The following is a 21,335-nucleotide window of genomic DNA, read 5'->3' as shown; positions in this document are numbered from 1 at the left end:
TCCAGGACGTTCTTGCGCGATCAGCGATAACCGGCAGGGGAGCCGGTTGTAGGTAAGTATCACACACAGCGATATCGCTGCTACGTCACAAGTTATAGCGATATTGCTAGCGATATCGCTTAGTGTGACAGGCCCTTTTACGCTTCACTCACACTCCTTGTTCCTCCTTGGTTCCTAGCTGAGAGTACAGAGAAGGTCCAGAATATAAAGCATTATCCTATGGTGTCAGCGCCATTTGATTGGTTGTAGGCACTTTCTTACAGATTTTTCAGTATAAAGCATGTTTTAATAGATGCTGATTAAGCTTGACAGCCTCATATATGCCTATGATGCTGTTGAGTTCGGGTTGGGAGACCCAAGGACTGTGTGCATTGCCGTCCATGTTCAGACTGGGTTTCACGGGCGACTGCATGAGCCCTTATACACTGATATCCGTATAAAGCCATTTTAGGAATAAATGCAGTATCCCTACTAGCGGGAATATATTGCACAACTTGTTAGGAGGTCTAACAATGTAACTGGCCTGTAATAGGCCTAAAATGGCGCGTGACACCCAGAATCTTGCTCTGTAGTATGCATAGCTCATCAGTAAATTCAAAAATTCACAGCTAGATAAAATAATTTGAATGAAACATTAGCTTTAATTGATGTAGAAAGCAGGTCACAATAAATATTAGTAGGGTGGGGACTGTACTGAAACCCTGTCAGTTGTATTCGGCTTAGATCTAGATCTTATGTTTGCAAAGTCACGTCAGGCTCGGAATATTCTTTATATGGCAGTCTGGTGTTTGATTTCTCTAAACAAATTCTGCACCTGGCTTCATTTCACCCTGGGGCTGGCGCCTTTACAAAATCAGTGCTGTTTCCTCTTTTTTTTTTTTGCCAATATTTTTTTTTTTTTTTTAAATCTTGTCATATTTACACGTCGTCCAAAATAACCGGTTCCACCTACAAAAGGTTAGACACCCATTAGTAAGCCTTGTCTGTCATTATTAGACCTAATGCTGGATGTCAGTTACATGCTTAATGGCTGCAATAGTAGTGAACTTCTCATGACTGGAGTGTTTTATGCTTTCTCTATATGTATTGTGACAGGTGTGCTAGAAAATGTAGTTCTTCGGTAGCTGTAAGTCCAAACAGATAAGTCTGCAGTCACTCTGTCTGACTGCAGTCTTATAAATCTTCCCCACCCCAGTGACTGCAGACTTATCAATTTGTACCAGAAAACCTCTTTAAGGCACCTATACACATTAGACTAATGTTAGCTGAACCTGCCGCTATTGACAGGTCTTGCTGGTACCGTAATGTGTATGCGGGCGCCAGCCAACTGATTATGGGGTGGATGAGGATCGGTATGTTCGATTTCGGATTTCCAATGCCTTTGTTATCCCAGAAAAAAAGCCGCTGACAGAGATTGCTGGCAGAGGCTCTCTCATTGAAAACAAAGGAGTGTTCGGACAAGTGAACACTCCTGTGTATGGGAGAGACGTCTGAGATAACTGTCGGCAAAATATCCGCGGAAGCATCGTTTGGCCGATAGTTATCTAATGTGTATGGCTGATTTTATTCAGACCAATGTTATTGTACTATATATGTACGATCCAGATCCATATTGTACATTTTTGTCTGCTAGCTATTCTTTCCATGGGAAGATAATAATCTCTATTTTGGAGTATCCCAGCCTTGTAACTATGTGAATAGTGTCTCATTTTAGTGCTAAGAGAAACTTTTGAGCTCTTTCAGACAGCCGATAAGTAGAACATTCGGTATATCATGTGTCTTGCCAGCCACAATAGGGCACGGAGTGCTGTCGTGTATGCCACAATGATTACATTATATGGAACATTAAATACAGACTAAATATTATAACTTACTGTACGTTTAATAACTGTATTTGTTGGGGAAGTCGTAGCTGGTTGAATTTATCGTGGTTGCATATAACATGTCTTTTTGATTTCCAATATACATTTTATCTTGTATTTTATTGAGCTTATGCTGCCAGTTTCCTCTTAGATGGCCAGATTAATGGCAGCCAGTGACCAATGTGATTACTGGCCTGTCCGGGGCTGCAGGATGTAAGCTGTTTCTGCTCCGCTGGGTTGTAAACTGATTTATACTTCCTGCTGTCATATCTTTCTGATGGGTCTAAGGGAAATCACAGCTCATTTCTCTATGTGCAGGGCATCTGTTACCAGGAGGACATTTGGACATGGCGGGATTGCTGTGCACACGTGGTATGCATGTGCGGCTCTCATAAAGTCTATTTGGGCTATGGCCATTAGCCAACACCAATTCTATCTGGATAGGAAACAAAGCAAGGTAAGCGACTCATTCAGTGGGTTTATAGTGAAGCTGATTAGGTTTCCTGTCTAGGAGCCATGATATCATGAGACAATGAGGATCGCAAGGTCAAATATGTATCAATCTTTCAAGTGACATCTTGGAGATTCTAGAATCCATTAACAATCAGTCAATACCATTCCGTTGGGTTAGCTTGTGTTATGGCTCTTCCAAATGTTTCCTGTCATATCTCGACCCCATGGGAACATTATTTATGGCATCTTTTGCCCTGCTAAATTCTAGCGGCAATTTTTTTTTTTTGCTAGTATTCTACATAGTCTGAGCGAGGCTTTTCTATTTTATCAATGTGTGGCATGAAGATAATAGAAGTGAATGTTATTGAACCCAAGCGTAGCTGTCAATCAGTGACTACGCCACTAGCACACGTATGCGGGAAGTCACGTCCATTCTTCTGTAATAAAATACCAATGCTAGGAGCTATGGCTGACATTCAATCACAGAACTATTCCAGTTATGTCAAGATGCCACTATGTGTTCTTGACTGGAAATGTCAAATACTTCACTTTTACAGGAACTGCAATATAAAGCATTTCAAGTAAATGAAATCTAAAAAAATGAACGCTGGTTTAAAACTAAATAGTTTCTTTATATTTCATTCTCTGTACCCACATCTAGCAGACCTGTTTCATACACACAGATCATTGCAGCTTAAAAGTCTCCTCACCTTGACATGTCGCTCTCTGCAAGGAAAAACATTACCCCTTGGATCCCGGTCTGACGCCTCTCACCCAGCCAAACCAGATCTCATGCTTTGCCTGACAAGGGGCCGTACCCTGAAACACAGTGTCTGCAAATTGAGGTTTTGGCTTTTATCCTAAGTTTTGTGACAAGGCTTGTTAGAGAGTCGATATTGACTTTTAGGATTGCTACTTCCCTAGTCCTCTTGTTCTCTGAAGAGACCATTTGCATACACACATACATTTTTCATGGTGATATAATAGGATGTCTATTTAAGGCAATCGGTATTCTGCCTACTGTATGACTTAGACATACAAGGCACGTTAAAAGGTTATACCCAACTTGGCACTAATCACCTCAGTACAGTGCTCCACGGGCAGTTCCTTAGACACTGAATGGACCAGTGGCCTGCCTGTGTAGACATCACCTCATTCTAAAGGGTACTTCACACATAGCGAGATCGCTAGTGAGATCTCTAATGCGTCACTGATTTTGTGCCGCCACAGCGATCTCGCCTGCGATCTCGCTACATGTGACACGCTGCAGCGACCGGCCCCCCTGCTGGATATCGCTGATCATGCAAGAATGTCCTGGGCCATTTTTTTTCGGCGTCCCGCTGGCCAGCACGCTTCGCTGAGTTTGATCGCTAGATCGTTGCTGCGTCGCTAAAGTGATCTGCCTATTTGGCAGCTTACTAGCGATCATTTAGCGACGCACCAGCGATCCTTACAGGTCGTATCGTTGTCGGGATCGCTGGTGCGTCGCTAAGTAAAACGGGACCCTAACTGGGCACTTCAAAGACTGTTCTAGAGACAAATCCTATTAGTCGGACCCCCAGTGATCAGCAATTTATCACCTATCCTGTGGACATATCCTTTTAAACAAATGCTTTCTTTAAAGAACCAAAGATCTGATGTGGATCCTCACGATAAAATGGGATTTTGAAACCAACCAAAACAGTATTTGTTTTTAAGGAAGCCTGTAACCTCAAAAAAAAAAACCCACTATTTACATGCAGATCTATTGGTAATCTGTAGGTAAGTATCATTTAAGCCATGTTTGTCTGCTTTACTGGAGCAGCGGCTAAAGGGAAAAAATTAACTTAAATTCTACCTGTGACCACATGATTCGGGTTATCGAGGCATTGCAAGGAGTGTTTATTCACTGCTCAATATACTATAACTCGCTGACGCATTGATTGACAGCCAGCTCTATACGTATAGGCTATGGCACTGGCTGTCATTCGACTTTTTGGGGAGTAATTACAGTGCCCTCACTGTGTAATGAGCGGTGACTGTAACCTTTACCTGCACAGCACTAACTAATGGAAGCAAGCGGCTGCAGGTAGAATATACGGTAACTTAATTTTCTCCCTGTACCACTTGTTCCAGAAAGGCAGACAGGGATGGTTTAAATGCTATTTACCTGTAGATTACCCCTGTATCTGCCAGTATATAGTGTTTCTGGAGATGACAGATTCCCTGTAAAGGTGCTGCATTGTTTTATTTCCAAAACCTACTTTGTCAAAAGGATCCCCATCAGATCTTTGTAAAGTAGTTAGTAGGATATAGAATATCACTTAAGGATGTTCAAGTGTTGCACCATATAAATAGCAGGGAATCTGTCACTAAGATCAATCTGACAGAGCCATCGATATGGTCATGTTGGTCATAGGAAGCTGAATATAATGATATCTGCGATCCGATGTCTTATTCCAGAGAAATCTACGTTTTCTTATAGGCAAATGAGCTGTTAAGATCTATGGGCCAGGCGGACACTGTTCTGCATGAGAATTTGCCTCCAGAGCTTATTTTAAATAAAAGGTGGGCATTACCAATGTGAGACATGTAATGACTGATGGTCTGGTCTCTTGATCTACATGTCTCACACTAATAATGCTCCCTTTCATTTAAAGTAACCTCTGGAGGCAAATTCTTATGGAGAATTATATTTTGCCCAAAGATCTGAACAGCTTATTTATATGTTATGAAAAAAGTGGATTTCTATGTAATAAAATATCAGATCGCAAATATCAAGGTATCATTTTATTCAGCTTCCTATGACCTACATGTCCGTATAGATGACTTACGAGGGTTAATGCAATTATCAATCAGCAAATCTGATGTAAAAAAATATATGTACAGTCCAGTAATATGTTTGTCTTAAATAACTTCATGTTCTATGATTTGGATAAATTATAGGTAGACCAGTTTAATCCATTCTAAAAATCATAGGACATACTGGACCTAGTGAATAAATGCCCTAGAAATTGAGACCTGGGTTTTAACTAAGAAGCACTTCAAAGTTTTCAGAAGCTGCTTGCAGGCATTTCTTTGAAAAGAGGGTATGGGAGTGATGAAATGTCAAAAATGTGACTAGTTCATCCTTGAGCAATCAATCACACTGATAGCATGTGGGCGTAAAGCAAATGTCAGAGCTACGTGAGCGGGGAGACTTCAATTTACTGTGCTTCCTCATTTTTCATCAAGTCCTCTTGTAAAATCAGCTGCCTCTAAGTCATCACTTCTTCCCATGGATCTATGGTTGTGCTGCATCTACCCACAGACATCCGTACAGAACAAAATATGGACGCACTGTGTACACTGATCTCTTTGTAGGAAGTTTTTCTATGTTCACTCATAGTACAATATTGCTGCTGTCGCTTCTTGGCTCATGGATGAAAATTCAGAAAACTGCAGCCTAAGTAATAAAAAAAAAAAAATATTAGAAAAATCTGGTTAATAAAGCAGGCTAATATTGTCAGCCTGGTTGTTTTTTTTCTTTGCTGTCAGCAGTGTTAATCCAACGTCGACCTTTGTGACATCTAAGGCACAAAGGTTGGTAGTAAGTAACAGCTGTGGGTTTTCTGGGTTTGTCCAACCTTGTTTCAGATTCCTCAGCAAAGGTCAGAGAAGAAGCAAAAAGGCCTGACATCACAGATCTTAATCCAAACCAATCTCTTTTTTATGGCATATATGACTTCTATTTGAATTTGAAAAAATAAATGCTTTTTGTTTAGAACCTAATTAAAGGGAATCTATCATTAGGATCAATCTCCCAATCCATCTATATGGGCATGTAGGACATGAGCTGTTAATATCTCTGGGCCAGACACTGATCTCCCTGAGAATCTGCCTCCAGAGCCTATTTTATAGTCCCCTTCACACATAGCGAGATCGCTAGCGATATCGCTAAAGCGTCACCGATTTTGTGACGCAACAGCGATATCGGTAGTGATCTCACTACATGTGACACTCACCTCCGACCCAGCTCCCCGCTGGATATCGCTGATCGCGCAAGAACGGGATGGTCCTTTTCTCGTCGTCTGCTTCCTGCTGGCGCCGACGAGCGACTCCATGGATGCGGGCGGAGGACTTCACCCTCGCTGCGTGTGACAGGTAAGTGACGATCGCCGACCGCTGCTGCATCACTAGTGAGATCTGCCTGTTTGGCAGCTTACTAGCGACCATTTAGAGATGCACCAGCGATCCTGACCAGGTCGTATCGTTGTCGGGATCGCTGGTGCATCGCTAAATGTAACGGGACCTTAAATGAAAGAGGGCGTTACTAGAGTGAGACATGTAGATCAGGAGAGCAGACTGTCAGTCATTACATGTCTCACACTGGTAACGCCACTCTTCATTTTAAAATGATCTGGAGGCAGATTCTCGGGTGAGGGAGGAGAGTTCTGCCCAGCCAATAGATCTTGATAGCTTATACACATTTAAAAAAAAAAATATATAAGTGGTTTTCCCTGGTATAATTCATTGGATTATAGATCCCAAGGTATCATTTAATTCAACTTTCTATAACCTGCATGCCCATGTAGACGAGTTAGAAGGATTGATCCTACGGAAAGATTCCCTTCATGAATCTTTTTTTTTTTTTTTTTCTCATAAGGGTGTACTTACCTTGAAGAATCCATCTGCTGAGTTAGTTGTCTCTTCCCTTACAACCATGTCTGCTCGGGCTTGTTCATAGATTTCTTGTTGCTGGTTGTGTTATGTGGGATTTGGCATAGTCCTTTAGAAATTGTCAAATCTGTGTAATAAATCAAAGTTACCGAATAATTGAATGTGGTGTCTTACCCAACAGTCCAAAATACATGCTGCAAGAAGCCTGAGTGAAATTGCTATAGACTTAACAGAGACTGGAACCTTGAAGACTTCGAAACTTGCAAATATGGGAAGTAAAGGGAAAATCATTAGTGGAAGCAGCGGAAGCCTGTTGTCATCGGGTAGGTCACTGCCGGGAGTTCTTATGATTTTCATGTAAGGTTGTCAATGCTGTAATACTGTTTCTCATTTGTGTTATGACTGATATACATACATGGGGTGGCATGTTGGCTCATTTGTTAGCATTGGTGCTTGGTAGCACTTGATGGCTTTGCATCTGCCAAGGTAATTTATATCACACAGGTCCTCTGGATTATCATAAGACCTTTATTGTCATCCTCCCAAATAAATATTAGTAAATACTGGTATTTAACATTACTTACTTGTATCCCAAAATCATTAAGATCCCCAACCTGGTACCCTTAGAAGTCAGCTGAATCCCAGGAACCTTCTGTTGGCTAAAAACAATGTCAAGTCAGATCTGTCATTGATTTCGGCCACTTTTGCTGCAAGTAGTACCAATAAAGCTGCCTTATCGTTCATTTCCGTCTTTCGGTTAGTTGTCACGGATCCTAACGCTTTAAAGCATAAAGTCAGCGGTTTAGGCATGTTTTTGTTTTCAAAGATCATTGCTGTTTATCTGCCACACTAGACATTTCCACCAATTGTTAGACGTTTTGTAGTTACGGTTGTGACTACAGAACTTTTTTCTGTTTTCCTTCTACCACCACCAGTGTGAAATCTGTGATACAATTATAAATAGGAATTGTGTGTCAGACATGATTTGTGCATACGTCTGTCAGCTTTGACCATTTGTGTTTAAACACAGATGTTTCCCTTCCTGCTTTAATCTGAAGCGCAGCAGACGTGTGACACATCCAAATTACAGCCAAATGGTCCACTCCAAAACAAGTATAGCAAGTCTATCACTAATATGGAGCACTGGCATCCTGATCATTGGGCAGATCTGCGTGTGCGATATTGGTGGAACCAGTAGGTGTGACTATTTACATATGAACTACTTAGACTCCCACCCTTAGTAGGCGTTCATATAATGCAAACATGATAATATACAGTTCCGACTACATAGGGTCCTATTATCCAGGTCTGCCCATAACAAGAGCCAATAGACGATATAGCATATCTATCGGTGCTCGTTACACTTACATCTACATGGACAATCATCTTCATGAGCAGACTGTAGGGGAGCTAAGGACCGTTACTGCAATTATTCCTCATACAGTCTACATGTGATCAGTCCATACATAATGTAATGTTGGCCATTCAATTAGAAGGCCTGTATGCCGTATATATGAATATCCAGCTCACTGAAAGTCCCATGAGACTATGATAAATGTATTTTTGCTAATGCTTGCAATTGGAAGTGGACTTTCTTCATCTCTGTCAGTGAAGAGAGCTGATCAATACGGATGTGAGCATGTGTGTATCCTGTGATGAGCTCCCGAGGGTCTCCAAAACAGAGAGTCCGTTGTCTAGTCTGGTCTATTAGGATATCCTATCTGTTGGTCAGAAATACGTCAACATGTCTGCATCTGGATTGCTGTGGAAGAGTTTTCTCTAAAAAGTGGTACTGTCATCGCATACTTGACTTTTCCTTCTGTGCTTTTATTGTAAAGGTGAGTCATTTCTATAGTGGGTTTTTACTTCTGTATGCACATACCTAATGGATATTGTGACTCTTGATATTCGGATATTTTACTGAAGGCTAGACCCATGAGACTACTTCTTTGTGTATGATGAAATGAGTGATTGTTCTTCTGATTTGGGACTTCTGTGTTTCCCAGATTCCTTATGACAATGCTTCCCTTTATATTTAGAAACCCTGATGTTGTACTACCTACCACAATGAGTATTTTGCATGTGACTGTTTCTTAATTCCACTTGTGCGTTAGTGTTAAGGAACTCTGGTAGCCTGGTATTAATAAGATAAGGGTCTTGGCGAATGAGAAACAGGATGGAAGCCAATCTAGACATGATGGTAACTGTACGTAAGTGAAATCTTTGACAGTGTTGGGAATTGTGATGTTGCTTGTTTTTTATTGTTTCTGTGAGAAGGCTTGTTTCACACATCCATGAATTGTAAACCATTCTCACAGCCCGACCATGGGGTCTCTTAACCTGAGCTGCTTCACGTATGATCAGGTTGGGAGACCGGGTGGTGGAGCTGGGTTTTCCTATGAGAGAATGGTTTGTGTTTTATAGATGTGAAACCGACCTAAGAATATACACTAAATATTTGAGAGGATGCCACATATCAATACACAATTTCTCAAGAAGGTGACTACTAATTTTGTGTAGGGTAATATGGTGGCCACCCGGGTAGTGAGCAGTAAACTGATAATTGCTTATTTATGGAGGGCCAGATAATCCTGTTTCCCTTTGTCATACTATATGATGGGATAAGACAATGCACAATACAGCAACCTGATGGAGAAGTCGGTGAGATATAGATAGTTCCTTGTTCACGAATTAAAGGAAACTACTACTAACAAAAACTGATAACATTTAAGAAGGCACCAACTAGGTAGCAGAATTTAGAGAAGGCCCTCACGTTGTCTAGGTTTTTTCCACATATACAGTATTCCACAGTAGCTTTGGCGTTTGGGCTTAGTTATGATAGTGCCATGTGGAGACTATTATGCATATGATCATTTTGATATTCTATGCACTGTCACTTTGTTCAGGTGGTGAATACTCGTTAGATTAGCCCATTAGAAAAGGTCCCAAAATAACCAGCAATGTTACAATGTGATGAAATGAAATCTCAGTTGGTTTTTCTCATCTCATAGAGATAATCTCAACAATGTGATGTCTCTACTCAATTTGTCCAAATCTGCACTGGTGACAGATTACTATGCAATAAATAGCTCATTCTGGCATCATTTTGAGTTGTAGCACTTGGATATCTGCAAGTGATGATATGGTGGTGCGGACTAACAGATGTCTGGAGAACTTGGCAGTAGACCAGCTGATCTAGAAGGTTGTCAACCATAGGGAACTTGCTTCTTTCCTCTCTTTGTACTATTAATGATACATAGTTTTATCTGTTGTTCATTAAACCTAGGAACTGCTTTGTTTTTTTTCAAAGTCCATTGCAGAACATAGATGACATGGGTTATTGATTGATTGCTTGGGGTCACATTGTTGCGCTGTGTCCTCCTCTTGTGTCTGAGGATCTGATGAATATTGAATTGATCGCTTTTTATTTTGCATTGTCCAGTTGCAAGATTATGAATCATTCATATGGACAATTATCTCTTTCTTTTTTTTTTTTTTTTTTTTTTTTTTATATTTTGCTATGAGTTTGTAAAGTTTTAGTTTACTATATTGTGGATTGCATTTAAAGGGATTGACCAGGACTTTAACATTTGATGGCCTTTTCTTAGATTAAATCATCAAATTGGTGGAGTGTGACATCCTGCACACCTGCTGATCAACTGTTCTTGGTGTCAGCGGCGGCCGGAACTACTCAGTTGCGGAGCTGCACAGCATAGCTACGTCAACAAAATAGTGGTCGTGGCTGGGTGCTGCACATCCATCTGCTATTGATTTTATGTGGGGGCGGATGTGCAGTACCCGGCCATGGCAACTATGCAGTCGATGGAGCTGTGCCGTGCATTTTCGTAACTAAGCAGTTCTGGACCGACACCGGGAACAGCTGATCAGCAGGGGTGCCGTGTGTCACACCCCACCAATCAGACATTGATGACCTATCCTAAGGATAGACCATCAATGTTAAGGTTCCGGACAACCCCCTTAAATTCTTGACTCATACTTTCTTATCTCTCACGTTCTTTTTGCTAACTTACAGAATGTACATTGTAGAGGACTATGAGCATATGTCTACACAGGAAAACCTATAGGGTTCATTTTGTAACCAAGACGATACATAGGGCTACATACAAGTCATAGACACAAAACTGAAGGCCTTTTTTAACCAAGACTATTAGCAAAGTTTATTTTTCTATTATATGATTGATGTAATGAAGCAATATAATAGTTGTGAAAGCATACATACAAGATTCTGCAGTTTAAAGGGAATCTGTGACCAGGTTTTTGCTACCCCATATGAGAGCAGAATGATGTAGAGGCAGAGAACTGATTCCAGGGATGTTTCACTTACTGGGCTACTTCTCATAACTGCTAGACCTGCATTGATTTTATCTAAATGCTGAGCTCTGTATAACCCCCCCCACACCACTGATTGGCAGATTTCTGCCAATATGCCGTGTACACAGAAATCTGCCAATCAGTGGTGGGGTGGAGTTATACAGAGCTCATGAATATAAAGGACTACATGGCAGTAGGTTTATTAGTCCTGTAGTGATGATCTCCTGCTGATTATAATAAAGATTTCATCAAAACTACATCAAGCAACCTAGTATGTGACATATAGCTGGAATCAGGGTCTCCACCTCTACATTATGCTGCTCTCAAATTATGTTGCAAAAACCTAGTGACAGATTCCTTTTAATAGTGAGTCTATGAAGTAATATCAAGGTGACTGGGGTCTTATTGTACTTCTAGTATAGTTTACTATTAATTAGTGATGTAGTAAATGAAAGTAACTTGCGTAGGAGCGTAGTGTGTATACTGATAGCAAGGATTGTTTCATAAATATATCGATGTCAGAAGTGGTACCAATACACATAATTGCTTCACATAGGCGTAGGCATGAGGAGCGAAAGTGAACAGGTTGTTCCTATGGCTTTCAGTTCCTGCATGTTACAACAAGGCAGCTATTCAGCTAAGTATGCTGATCTACCTTGTGGTGACCTTTTGAATATATTGTTTCCGAGAAAGGGAAAAACCTTTTTTTTCACATTTATCAGATGCTTTGGTTTGCTCTGAAGGCCTGAAATGCATTTTTCTGAACATGTAAGAGCATGCACAGTGTACGGATGTGCATACCTGTTGTTCCTTATGAATTCTCCAAAACATTTTATTTTACCGTGCGCGTTGGCTCAGTGGGTAGCACTGTCGTCTTGCATCGCCGATGTGCCAATTTTACTGAGGGCAACCTCTTCATGGAGTATGTTTATTCTCCCAGTGTTCGTATGGGTTTCCGTTGGGTATTCTGGTTTTCGCTTTCACTCTAAAAGTATATTAAAATGCACATTGAATCCCAAATAAATGAACTAGTGTGTGTGTGTGTTTCCTGACAAAGGAAAAATGGACTTCTAGCCCCATTGGGGAATGGGCCTGACGATTGCTGTACAACGGAGCAGACGTCTGTATATCATTGCTATATATGCGCAATTTTAAGGCCCACATAGGAATATAATGTAACTTAATGCTCAGTGGGTAATGGGAGGTTGTACTTGTGTAGCTCATATACAATTATTGAAAGTTCACATGCTTGACTATTGGCTACATTCAAACAGGGAACATGGAACCTCTGTTCTCATAATTGGTGGATAGGTAATAAATGTTTGCTGTCGCCTGTCCAATTGGTGTTTTAGGTGTGCAGATAGATCCAAATGAATATGTATACTTATTTCTAGTGATGAGCGAATATGCTCAGATAAGAGGTTATCTGAGCATGCTCAAATACTATCCAAGTGTCTTTGGCGTGCTCGAAAAATATGTTCGGTCGCAACGCAGCCGCAGGGACCCGACCATATCATTCGAGCATGCTGACACGGTTAGCATCTGAGAATACTCGGATAACACCTTATCTGAGCACGTTCGCACATCACTACTTTTTTTTTTTCCCCCGTCACTTTTTTGGCTATTACTGTTACACTGCCTTTTAATTGAATTACCAGTTATTCTCACACCATAATACAGAAGGAAGTGTTAAAAGTGTCATAAATAATCCACCAGGTGCTTTGTGCTGGTAGGCCTGACGTGCACATAAGATCATGCGAGGAGAATCTTGTCCGCTATGCTGAATCCCTCGTCGTGCACACTTGAGAAGTTTCTCAATGAATGCTCCAGATGTACAGGCTGTTGTCAGCTGGTTGTAGTGAAATCATTTATTTGTTGACAGGTTCCCAGGAGTCAGACAGCTCACAGTCTGCCAAGAAAGACCTGCTGGCTGCACTGAAATCCAGGCAGGAAGCTTTGGAGGAGACTCTACGGCAGCGACTGGAGGAGCTGAAGAAACTTTGTCTACGTGAAGCGGTACTGACCTTGTATTTTGTTCGGTATAGGATGGGACAGTTGGTCAAAACTCATTTTAATTTCAGTAATAAAAAATAATCGAGTGCACTCACCCTTCATCTCTTAATCCATAAAAATGTCCTCCTTATTTCATGCACATATATAGTTGTGAAATAACCTATAGCGTAGACGATGGTGTTCGGTTTCAGCTATCTCACCAAGAGGACTTTTATGGATTAAATGCAGAAGAGTGAGTGCCGTAGATTAGTTATTGCTGGAATCGATTATTGCATGCGGTATCTCCACCATTGCCCTATTAAAACTTTGTGTAGCTGTGTCCAGGGGGGAACAAAGGAGTAGTGTTGGTAATTTGATATTTTGAAATGTAATTTTCTTCTTTGTGTTAGATACTACCTGGTATTTCCAGATTTGGTTTATGCCTAAAGATACACAGTAAAGTTTTATTACAAATGATTGCTAGCAGGGGAGGGAAGTAGAGCAGAGCTGTGTGTCATTTCAAACACTAATGAATCTACAGCTCTCTTCTCAATGGAGAATAGAGCAGAGCTGACAGTGCTGTGAGAGCAATGTTGCAGAAGGTGTTTGTAGTGACACACATCTCTGTTCTACTCACTCCCCCCCCCCCCCCCCACACACTGACTGCTATAAAATGAAAGATGCAACTGTGTATACTGTACACAATAGATGTGGGAGATCACAAAAAGAGAGCATGGCTGTGTGTCACTACATGTCTCACACAAAAAAAGCCGGGTCTTAGCTTCTATTAGGACATAGTGTGTTGTTGCTTTTCTTTTTTTTTTTTTTTTTTTTTTTTTTTTTACCTGAATAACACCTCCTGCTTATGATTGGTCAGTTTTATGCAGGAGAAAAGGTAACCTCCCTTAGAGAAATCTGTGCTTATGCTCTCTTTGCTCTTTAATATCAATTTGAATATATACTTAATAAGCCAATATCTCCGCAACAGAATAGAGGAAAAAAAAAGTTTGATTCAGTTCTGCAGCCACTAGTCCATGATGTTGTCAATTTAACATGCTTAAATAGGGAAAATATTCTCTTTTAAATCCCTTTAATCCAAGTATCCTCAATGTACCTCTGCATTTTTCCTCTTTAAATAAGGATTAATGTTTCTATAAAACGACAAGTTGCTTAAGGTCCATTTATGTTTAGGTAGGAAGACAAATTGATTAGGACTTTTGAATAATTTTAAAACCGGAAATTCTTATTAATTTATTGGTCACTTATTTACTGTGCATTAAAGAGGGTTTCCTCTACTAGGACAACCCCTTATCGTACCCCACTCTTGGCCACTATAAAATCAAAAAGCTTACCATAAACTCCCCTCCCGTGCCAGCGCCGTTCCAGCGGAGTCGACACTCGCGGTCCTGGGGCTCTCGTGCGGTTGTTGTGACATGTGGCCCTGGCGACCAATCAGCGCTGTCCTCACTGGCCCCACCTTTGTACAAATTGAATATGTAGAGGAACTCTGGGCTGAAGCTGATTCCCTGACTTCCTCTTCATGTTCAATTCGAAAGAAGGCAGGGCCAATGACACCCGCGCTGATTGGGCACCGGCATCACGTGTCGCAACAACAGCACGGGACCGCTGAGGAGAGTGAGTGCTGATGTAAAAAGCTTTTTTTATTTTTTTTTTTAGGGTCCAAGTGTGGGGCGTGACAAGGAGTTGTCAAAGTAGTGGACAACTTCTTTAAGTGATTATTGTCACATTTGGTTGTGTTTTAATAGATCTTGCTAACAATCACTATGGGTAACGACATCTTGAGATTTGGACTCTCTTTAGAATCCATTTACCCTTAAATATGTAATTAACTTAGTCTCTTGATTAATTCCTCTCAGACCTGATAAACCCTAACTTTATGTAGATGCAGTAGTTAGGTTTTGTGTCATTGGGCATAGAAATGCGTAAATAAACACTTTTTATAATTCTATAATATGATTTTCCGCTTCTATTATGTAAGTGAACCTAGACATGAAAGCATGGGCGTAGGGAACCATTTTCATGTGTCTGTTAACTGACCCAGGATAGTGAATAGCACACAATTATACGGTGTGAAAACATTACAGTGCTTTTAAGGGTCAAGGTCTGGAAACTACCTTGGTTCAGATTGGGTAGACCAGTGAATTGCATACTTAATTACTTAGTGTTAAAGTTGCTCTCATCCTCCTTTTCCCTAGAAGGAATGTCAGGAATCATAATCATTTCCTGTGAGAATGCTTTAGTAGTGTGGGTGGAAAGCTAAGCAAAGGCAATTGATGAAGAGTGACAAGACCTTAAGTAAAAGGATTAAATCTACTTTATGAATCAAGAACATTTGCAGCAGAATGGATGGCCTTGCAATTAAAATTGATTTTATTGTTATTTTTGCCATGTGAGGATTACAATTTTACTTGGAAAAGTTCACAGTGACCTTCTAAAAGTATATCATTTAGACAAAAAAATCCAAATACTGAGGCAACACATCAATATGGTGAAGAAAATATCCCACAACCCAAAACAACTGTTCACCACATTCAACTCTCTGCTCCGCCCATCACTGCCACCTCCAACTCCCCTCATCTCTGCTGAGGACTTTGCCACCTACTTCAAAAACAAGATTGACCAAACAAGGCAAACTTTTACCGCTCCACCACCCCAACTGCTCCACATACCAGACCTCTGCCCTTCCCGAATAACCTCTCTCTCCAACATCCCTGAAGGAGAGCTTACTCATCTTCTTTCCAAATCACGCCTCACCACCTGTGCACTTGATCCCATCCCTTCCCACCTGCTCCCAACCTCATTAACATGATTATTCCAGCCCTAACCCATCTCTTCAACCTATCCCTAACTTCTGGTACCTTCCCCTCTGCCTTCACACATGCCACCATAACACCCATCCTCAAAAAATCAAACCTTGACCCAACTGCTCTGCCCAGCTATCGCCCCATATCACTGCTCCCGTTTGCTTCCAAACTCCTTGAACAGCATGTCCATGCTCAACTTTCCTCCCACCTCTCATCTAACTCCCTCCTTACATATCATCCCCTGAGGAAGAAGTTTTTTAACTTTGAAACGCGTAGGGAAATAAATGTATTAAGCACACAACTTGTGAGGAGTGATGGTCTGGTAGCGCACGTTTAATCCATAAAAATTTCCTCTTTGAATCTAACTCCCTCCTTGACATCCTGCAATCTGGCTTCTGCCCCCACCACTCCACTGAAACTGCCCTGACCAAAATTACTAATGACTTACTCACAGCCAAAGCTAATAGACAGTTCTCCATCCTTCTCCTTCTTGACCTGTCCTCTGCCTTTGACACAGTTGACCACTGCCTACTGCTACAGATTCTTTCTTCCCTTGGCATAAAAGACTTTGCCCTGTCCTGGATTTCCTCATACCTTTCTGACCACACATTCAGCGTTTCCCACTCCCACACTACCTCCTTATCCCGCTCCTTCTCTGTTGGAGTCCCCCAAGGCTCTGTCCTGGGGCCCCTACTTTTTTCCATCTATACTCTTGGCCTAGGACAACTCATAATGTCCCATGGCTTCCAGTACCACCTGTATGCAGATGACACTCAGATCTACCTCTCTGGCCCAGATGTCACCTCTCTGCTGTCCAGGATCCCGGAGTGTCTATCAGCCATATCCTCCTTTTTCACCTCTCGCTTCCTAAAACTCAACGTAGACAAAACTGAACTCATTATCTTTCCTCCATCTCACGTATCTTCCCTACCTGATCTATCTATTATGGTAAACGGCATCATGCTCTCTCCCGCACCTGAAATCCGCTGCCTTGGAGTAACTCTCGACTCTGCCCTGTCCTTCAAACCGCATGTCCAATCTCTTGCCACCTCCTGTTGCCTCCAACTCAAAAATATTTCCAGAATCCGTCCCTTCCTCAGTCCTCAATCTACTAAAACTCTTGTACATGCCGTCATCATCTCCCGCCTTGACTACTGCAACACTCTCCTCTGTGGCCTCCCTGCTAACTCTCTTGCACCACTCCAGTCTGTCCTCAATTCTGCTGCCCTACTAATCCACCTCTCTCCTCGCTACTCCCCTGCCCCTCCCCTCTGCAAATCCCTCCATTGGCTCCCAATTCCCCAATGAATCCAGTTCAAACTACTAACACTGGACCTACAAAGCCATCCACAACCTTTCCCCTATCTATATCTCTGAACTAATCTCCCAATACCTTCCCTCACGTACTCTTTGATCCTCCCAAGACCTCCTACTCTCCTTCACACTGATTCGTTCCTCACACAACCGCCTCCAAGATTTCTCCCGAATATCCCCTATCCTCTGGAATGCCATGCCTCAACACATCCGATTATCCACCACCCTCGGATCCTTCAAACGGAACCTGAAAACCCATCTTTTCAGGAAAGCTTACAGCCTTCAATAACCATTCTGCCACCTCACCACTGCCTGAGCTGCCGCCTCATCACCACCAGAGCTGCTGCACCCCCCGACCTTTTGTCTTTTCCCCGCTATCCCGTAGAATGTAAGTCCGCAAGGACAGGGTCCTCTCCCCTCTGTACCAGTCCATCATTGTAAATTTGTTTACTGTTAACGATATCTATAACTTTGTATCTAAACCCCCTTCCCATGTACAGCACCATGGAATTAATGGCGCTTTATAAATAAATAAATAATAAATAATGCAAGGAATTGTGGGGAATATATAGGTATTAACCGTGTACAATAATTATAAGAAAAAAAATGATCGTAGATGAAAAATAAACCTACTTCTCCTTCCCTATTATCCTGTAGACTGTAAACCCGCAAGAGCAGGGCCCTCTCTCTTCTGCACGAGTCTGTCATTGCTTATTCATGTTAAACGTATATCTGTATTTTGTATGTGAGCCCTCCTCATATGTACAGCACCAGGGCCGGACTGGGACTAAAATTCAGCCCTGGCATGTGAAGGTGCACAGGCTCACTTGTCACATGGTGGCTGTATAACATATAGTCACAGCTGTATCCAGTATTACAGCTCAGTCCTATTTATTGCTCTTGATTTGAACCCAGGACCTTAGCGCTGCATCCTGCTGATACCCCAAAACTGAGACTATGCCCTGTCCCTATTACTGCACCTGCTGTGTGGTACAATAACCCTCTTACTGCCCCACATAATAATGCCTCCTTTGTGCCCTATAGATGGTAATATTGCCCCCCTAGAAAATATTAATGCACTGTGCAAATGCCCTAGAAAACATTATCTGCATTTTCCCCTAAGAAAGTAATAATGAGCTATGTACACATATGATGGCCATTGTATTCTGAGTGTTCCTATAACAATTATGCTTCTTAAGTGCCCATTTAACATCTACTAATGTCCCAGTAGTCCCCAATGTACAACTTCTCTATATACATTATGATGGGGGAAACTGCTCCCCTATATACAGTATAATACACCCACAGTTCCTCTATACACAATATGATGTTCCCACAACTGCCCTCTACACAGTATGGTGGGCCCACAGCTCCTCTGTACACAGTACGGTTCCACAGCTCTACTATACACAGTATGGTGGTCCCACAGCTCCCCAATCACAGTACTGTGGTTCCACATCTCCACTATACACAGAATGGTGGTTTCACATCTCCATTATACACAGTACGGTGGTCCCAGAGCTCCACTATACACAGTATGATGAGACCACCGCTCCACTATATACAGTACAGTGGTTGGTTCCACAGCTCCACTATACACAGAATGGTGGTCCCACATCTCCTCTATATACAGTATCGTGGTCCAAGAGCTCCACTATACACAGTATGGTGGTTCCACAGCTCCACTATACAGAGTACGGTGGTCTCAGAGCTCCACTATACACTATATGATGGGCCCACAGCTCCACTATACACAGTATGGTGGTTCCACAGCTCCACTATACACAGTACGGTGGTCTCAGAGCTCCACTATACACTATATGATGGGCCCACAGCTCCACTATACACAGTACAGTGGTTCCACAGCTCCACTATACACAGTATGGTGGTCCCAGAGCTCCACTATACACAGTACGATGGTCTCACAGCTCCTCTATACATAGTATCGTGGTCCAAGAGCTCCACTATACACAGTATGGTGGTTCCACAGCTCCACTGTACACAGTATGACACCCCCACAGCTCCTCTGTTCCCAGAATCATTGGCCCACAGCTCCTCTATACACAGTATGGTGGTCCAAGAGCTCCACTATACACAGTACGGTGGTCTCAGAGCTCCACTATACACTATATGATGGGCCCACAGCTCCACTATACACAGTACAGTGGTTCCACAGCTCCACTATACACAGTACGGTGGTCCCGGAGCTCCACTATACACAGTACGATGGTCTCACAGCTCCTCTATACATAGTATCGTGGTCCAAGAGCTTCACTATACACAGTACAATGGTCTCACAGCTCCTCTATACATAGTATCGTGGTCCCAGAGCTCTACTATACACAGTACGATGGTCTCACAGCTCCTCTATACATGGTATCGTGGTCCAAGAGCTCCACTATACACAGTATGGTGGTTCCACAGCTCCTCTATACACAGTATGACACCCCCACAGCTCCTCTGTACACAGAATCATTGGCCCACAGTTCCTCTATACACAGTATGGTGGTCCAAGAGCTCCACTATACACAGAAGGTGGTTCCACAGCTCCACTATACACAGTATGATGAGCCCACAGCTCCACTATACACAGTATGGTGGTCCCAGAGCTCCACTATACACAGTATGATGGTCCCAGAGCTCCACTATACACAATATGATGGGCCCACAGCTCCACTATATACAGTACGATGGTCCCACAGCTTCACTATACACAGTATGATGAGCCCACAGCTCCACTATACACAGTATGGTGGTCCCACAGCTCCACTATACACAGTATGATGGTCCCACAGCTCCATTATACTCAGTATGGTGGTCCGACAGCTCCTCAATGCACAGTATGGTGGTCCGACAGCTCCCCAATACACGGTATGGTGGGCCTACAGCTCCCCAATACACAGTATGGTGGTCCAACAGCTCCGCTATACAAAGTATGAAGGGCCCACAGCTTTCCTACAAATAGCATAATGTCCCCACTGCTCCCCCAAAATAATGAATAATGAATCCCACAGTAACCCTCAGACTGTATAATGGCCCCCGCATTAGTCCCCAAACTGTATAATGGTCCCTGAATTAGTCCCCAAACTGAATAATGGCCCCCGCATTAGCTCCCAAACTGCACAGTATAATGCTCCCCCACATTAGTTCCCAAATTGTATAATGGTCCCAGCATTAGTCCTGAAACTGTGCAATGCCCCCCACATGAGCTCCCAATCTGTATAGTGATACCCGCACATTAGCTCCCAAACTGTATAATGGCCCCTGCATTAGTCCACAAGCTATATAATGGCTGCTGAAATAGTTCTTAAAATTTATGACGGCTCCCACACAGTTTTGGGGTCCCTCACACTATGTATAAGGTTCCCCTATTGTTTATGATGCCCCCACATGACACCACAAGTTTTAATTAAAAAAAATATCATATACTCTGTAACCCAGGATCCAGTGGAAAGCAATGTGCTGTAACAGCACCGACTCCCGCACCAAACATCAGAGTCCAGGCGTGCGTCATTCTGTAGACCTGAGGCATAAAGCAATCTGATGTCTACAGAACAGAGAGCGGTAGTGCCGGAAGATCGTGTCTCCCTGCTCTACTGCAGGGCTTAAAGGGAACCTGTCACCTCATTCTTCGCATATAAGCTGCAGCCACCGTCATTAGGGGCTTATCTACAGCATTCTGTAATGCTGTAGATAAGCCCCAATGTAACCTGAAAGATAAGAAAAACAAGTTAGATTATACTCACCCAGGGGCGTTTCGATGCGGTCCGGGTCCGATAGGTGTCGCGGTCCGGGTCCAGTGCCTCCCATCTTCATGCAATGACGTCCTCTTCCTTGCTTCTGTTGTGGCTCCTGCGCAGGCGTAAATCTCTGCCCTGTTGAGGGCAGAGCAAAGTACTGCAGTGCGCAGGCACCAGAA

At 42.4% G+C, this 21,335-nt stretch overlaps 1 protein-coding gene across 3 annotated transcripts in view; it reads left to right on the top strand.

Annotated features, from left to right (window-relative positions):
* FRMD4A (FERM domain containing 4A) overlaps positions 1-21,335 on the top strand; it is a 598,990-nt gene that overhangs the window by 551,501 nt on the left and 26,154 nt on the right. For all 3 annotated transcript variants that reach the window (XM_073551276.1, XM_073551277.1, XM_073551279.1), the window contains 3 exons: positions 2,181-2,319; positions 7,135-7,276; positions 13,168-13,301. In XM_073551276.1, coding sequence (XP_073407377.1) covers positions 2,181-2,319; positions 7,135-7,276; positions 13,168-13,301 — 415 coding nt within the window. The remainder of the gene's footprint in view (positions 1-2,180; positions 2,320-7,134; positions 7,277-13,167; positions 13,302-21,335) is intronic.

Source organism: Dendrobates tinctorius, unplaced genomic scaffold (genome assembly GCF_039654945.1).
Source record: "Dendrobates tinctorius isolate UK_male_01 unplaced genomic scaffold, ASM3965494v1 ptg000174l, whole genome shotgun sequence".
In the NCBI taxonomy this organism is placed as follows: domain Eukaryota; kingdom Metazoa; phylum Chordata; class Amphibia; order Anura; family Dendrobatidae; genus Dendrobates; species Dendrobates tinctorius.
The sequence above is the reverse complement of the archived record's forward strand: the minus strand, read 5'-3'. Positions and strand labels throughout refer to the sequence as shown.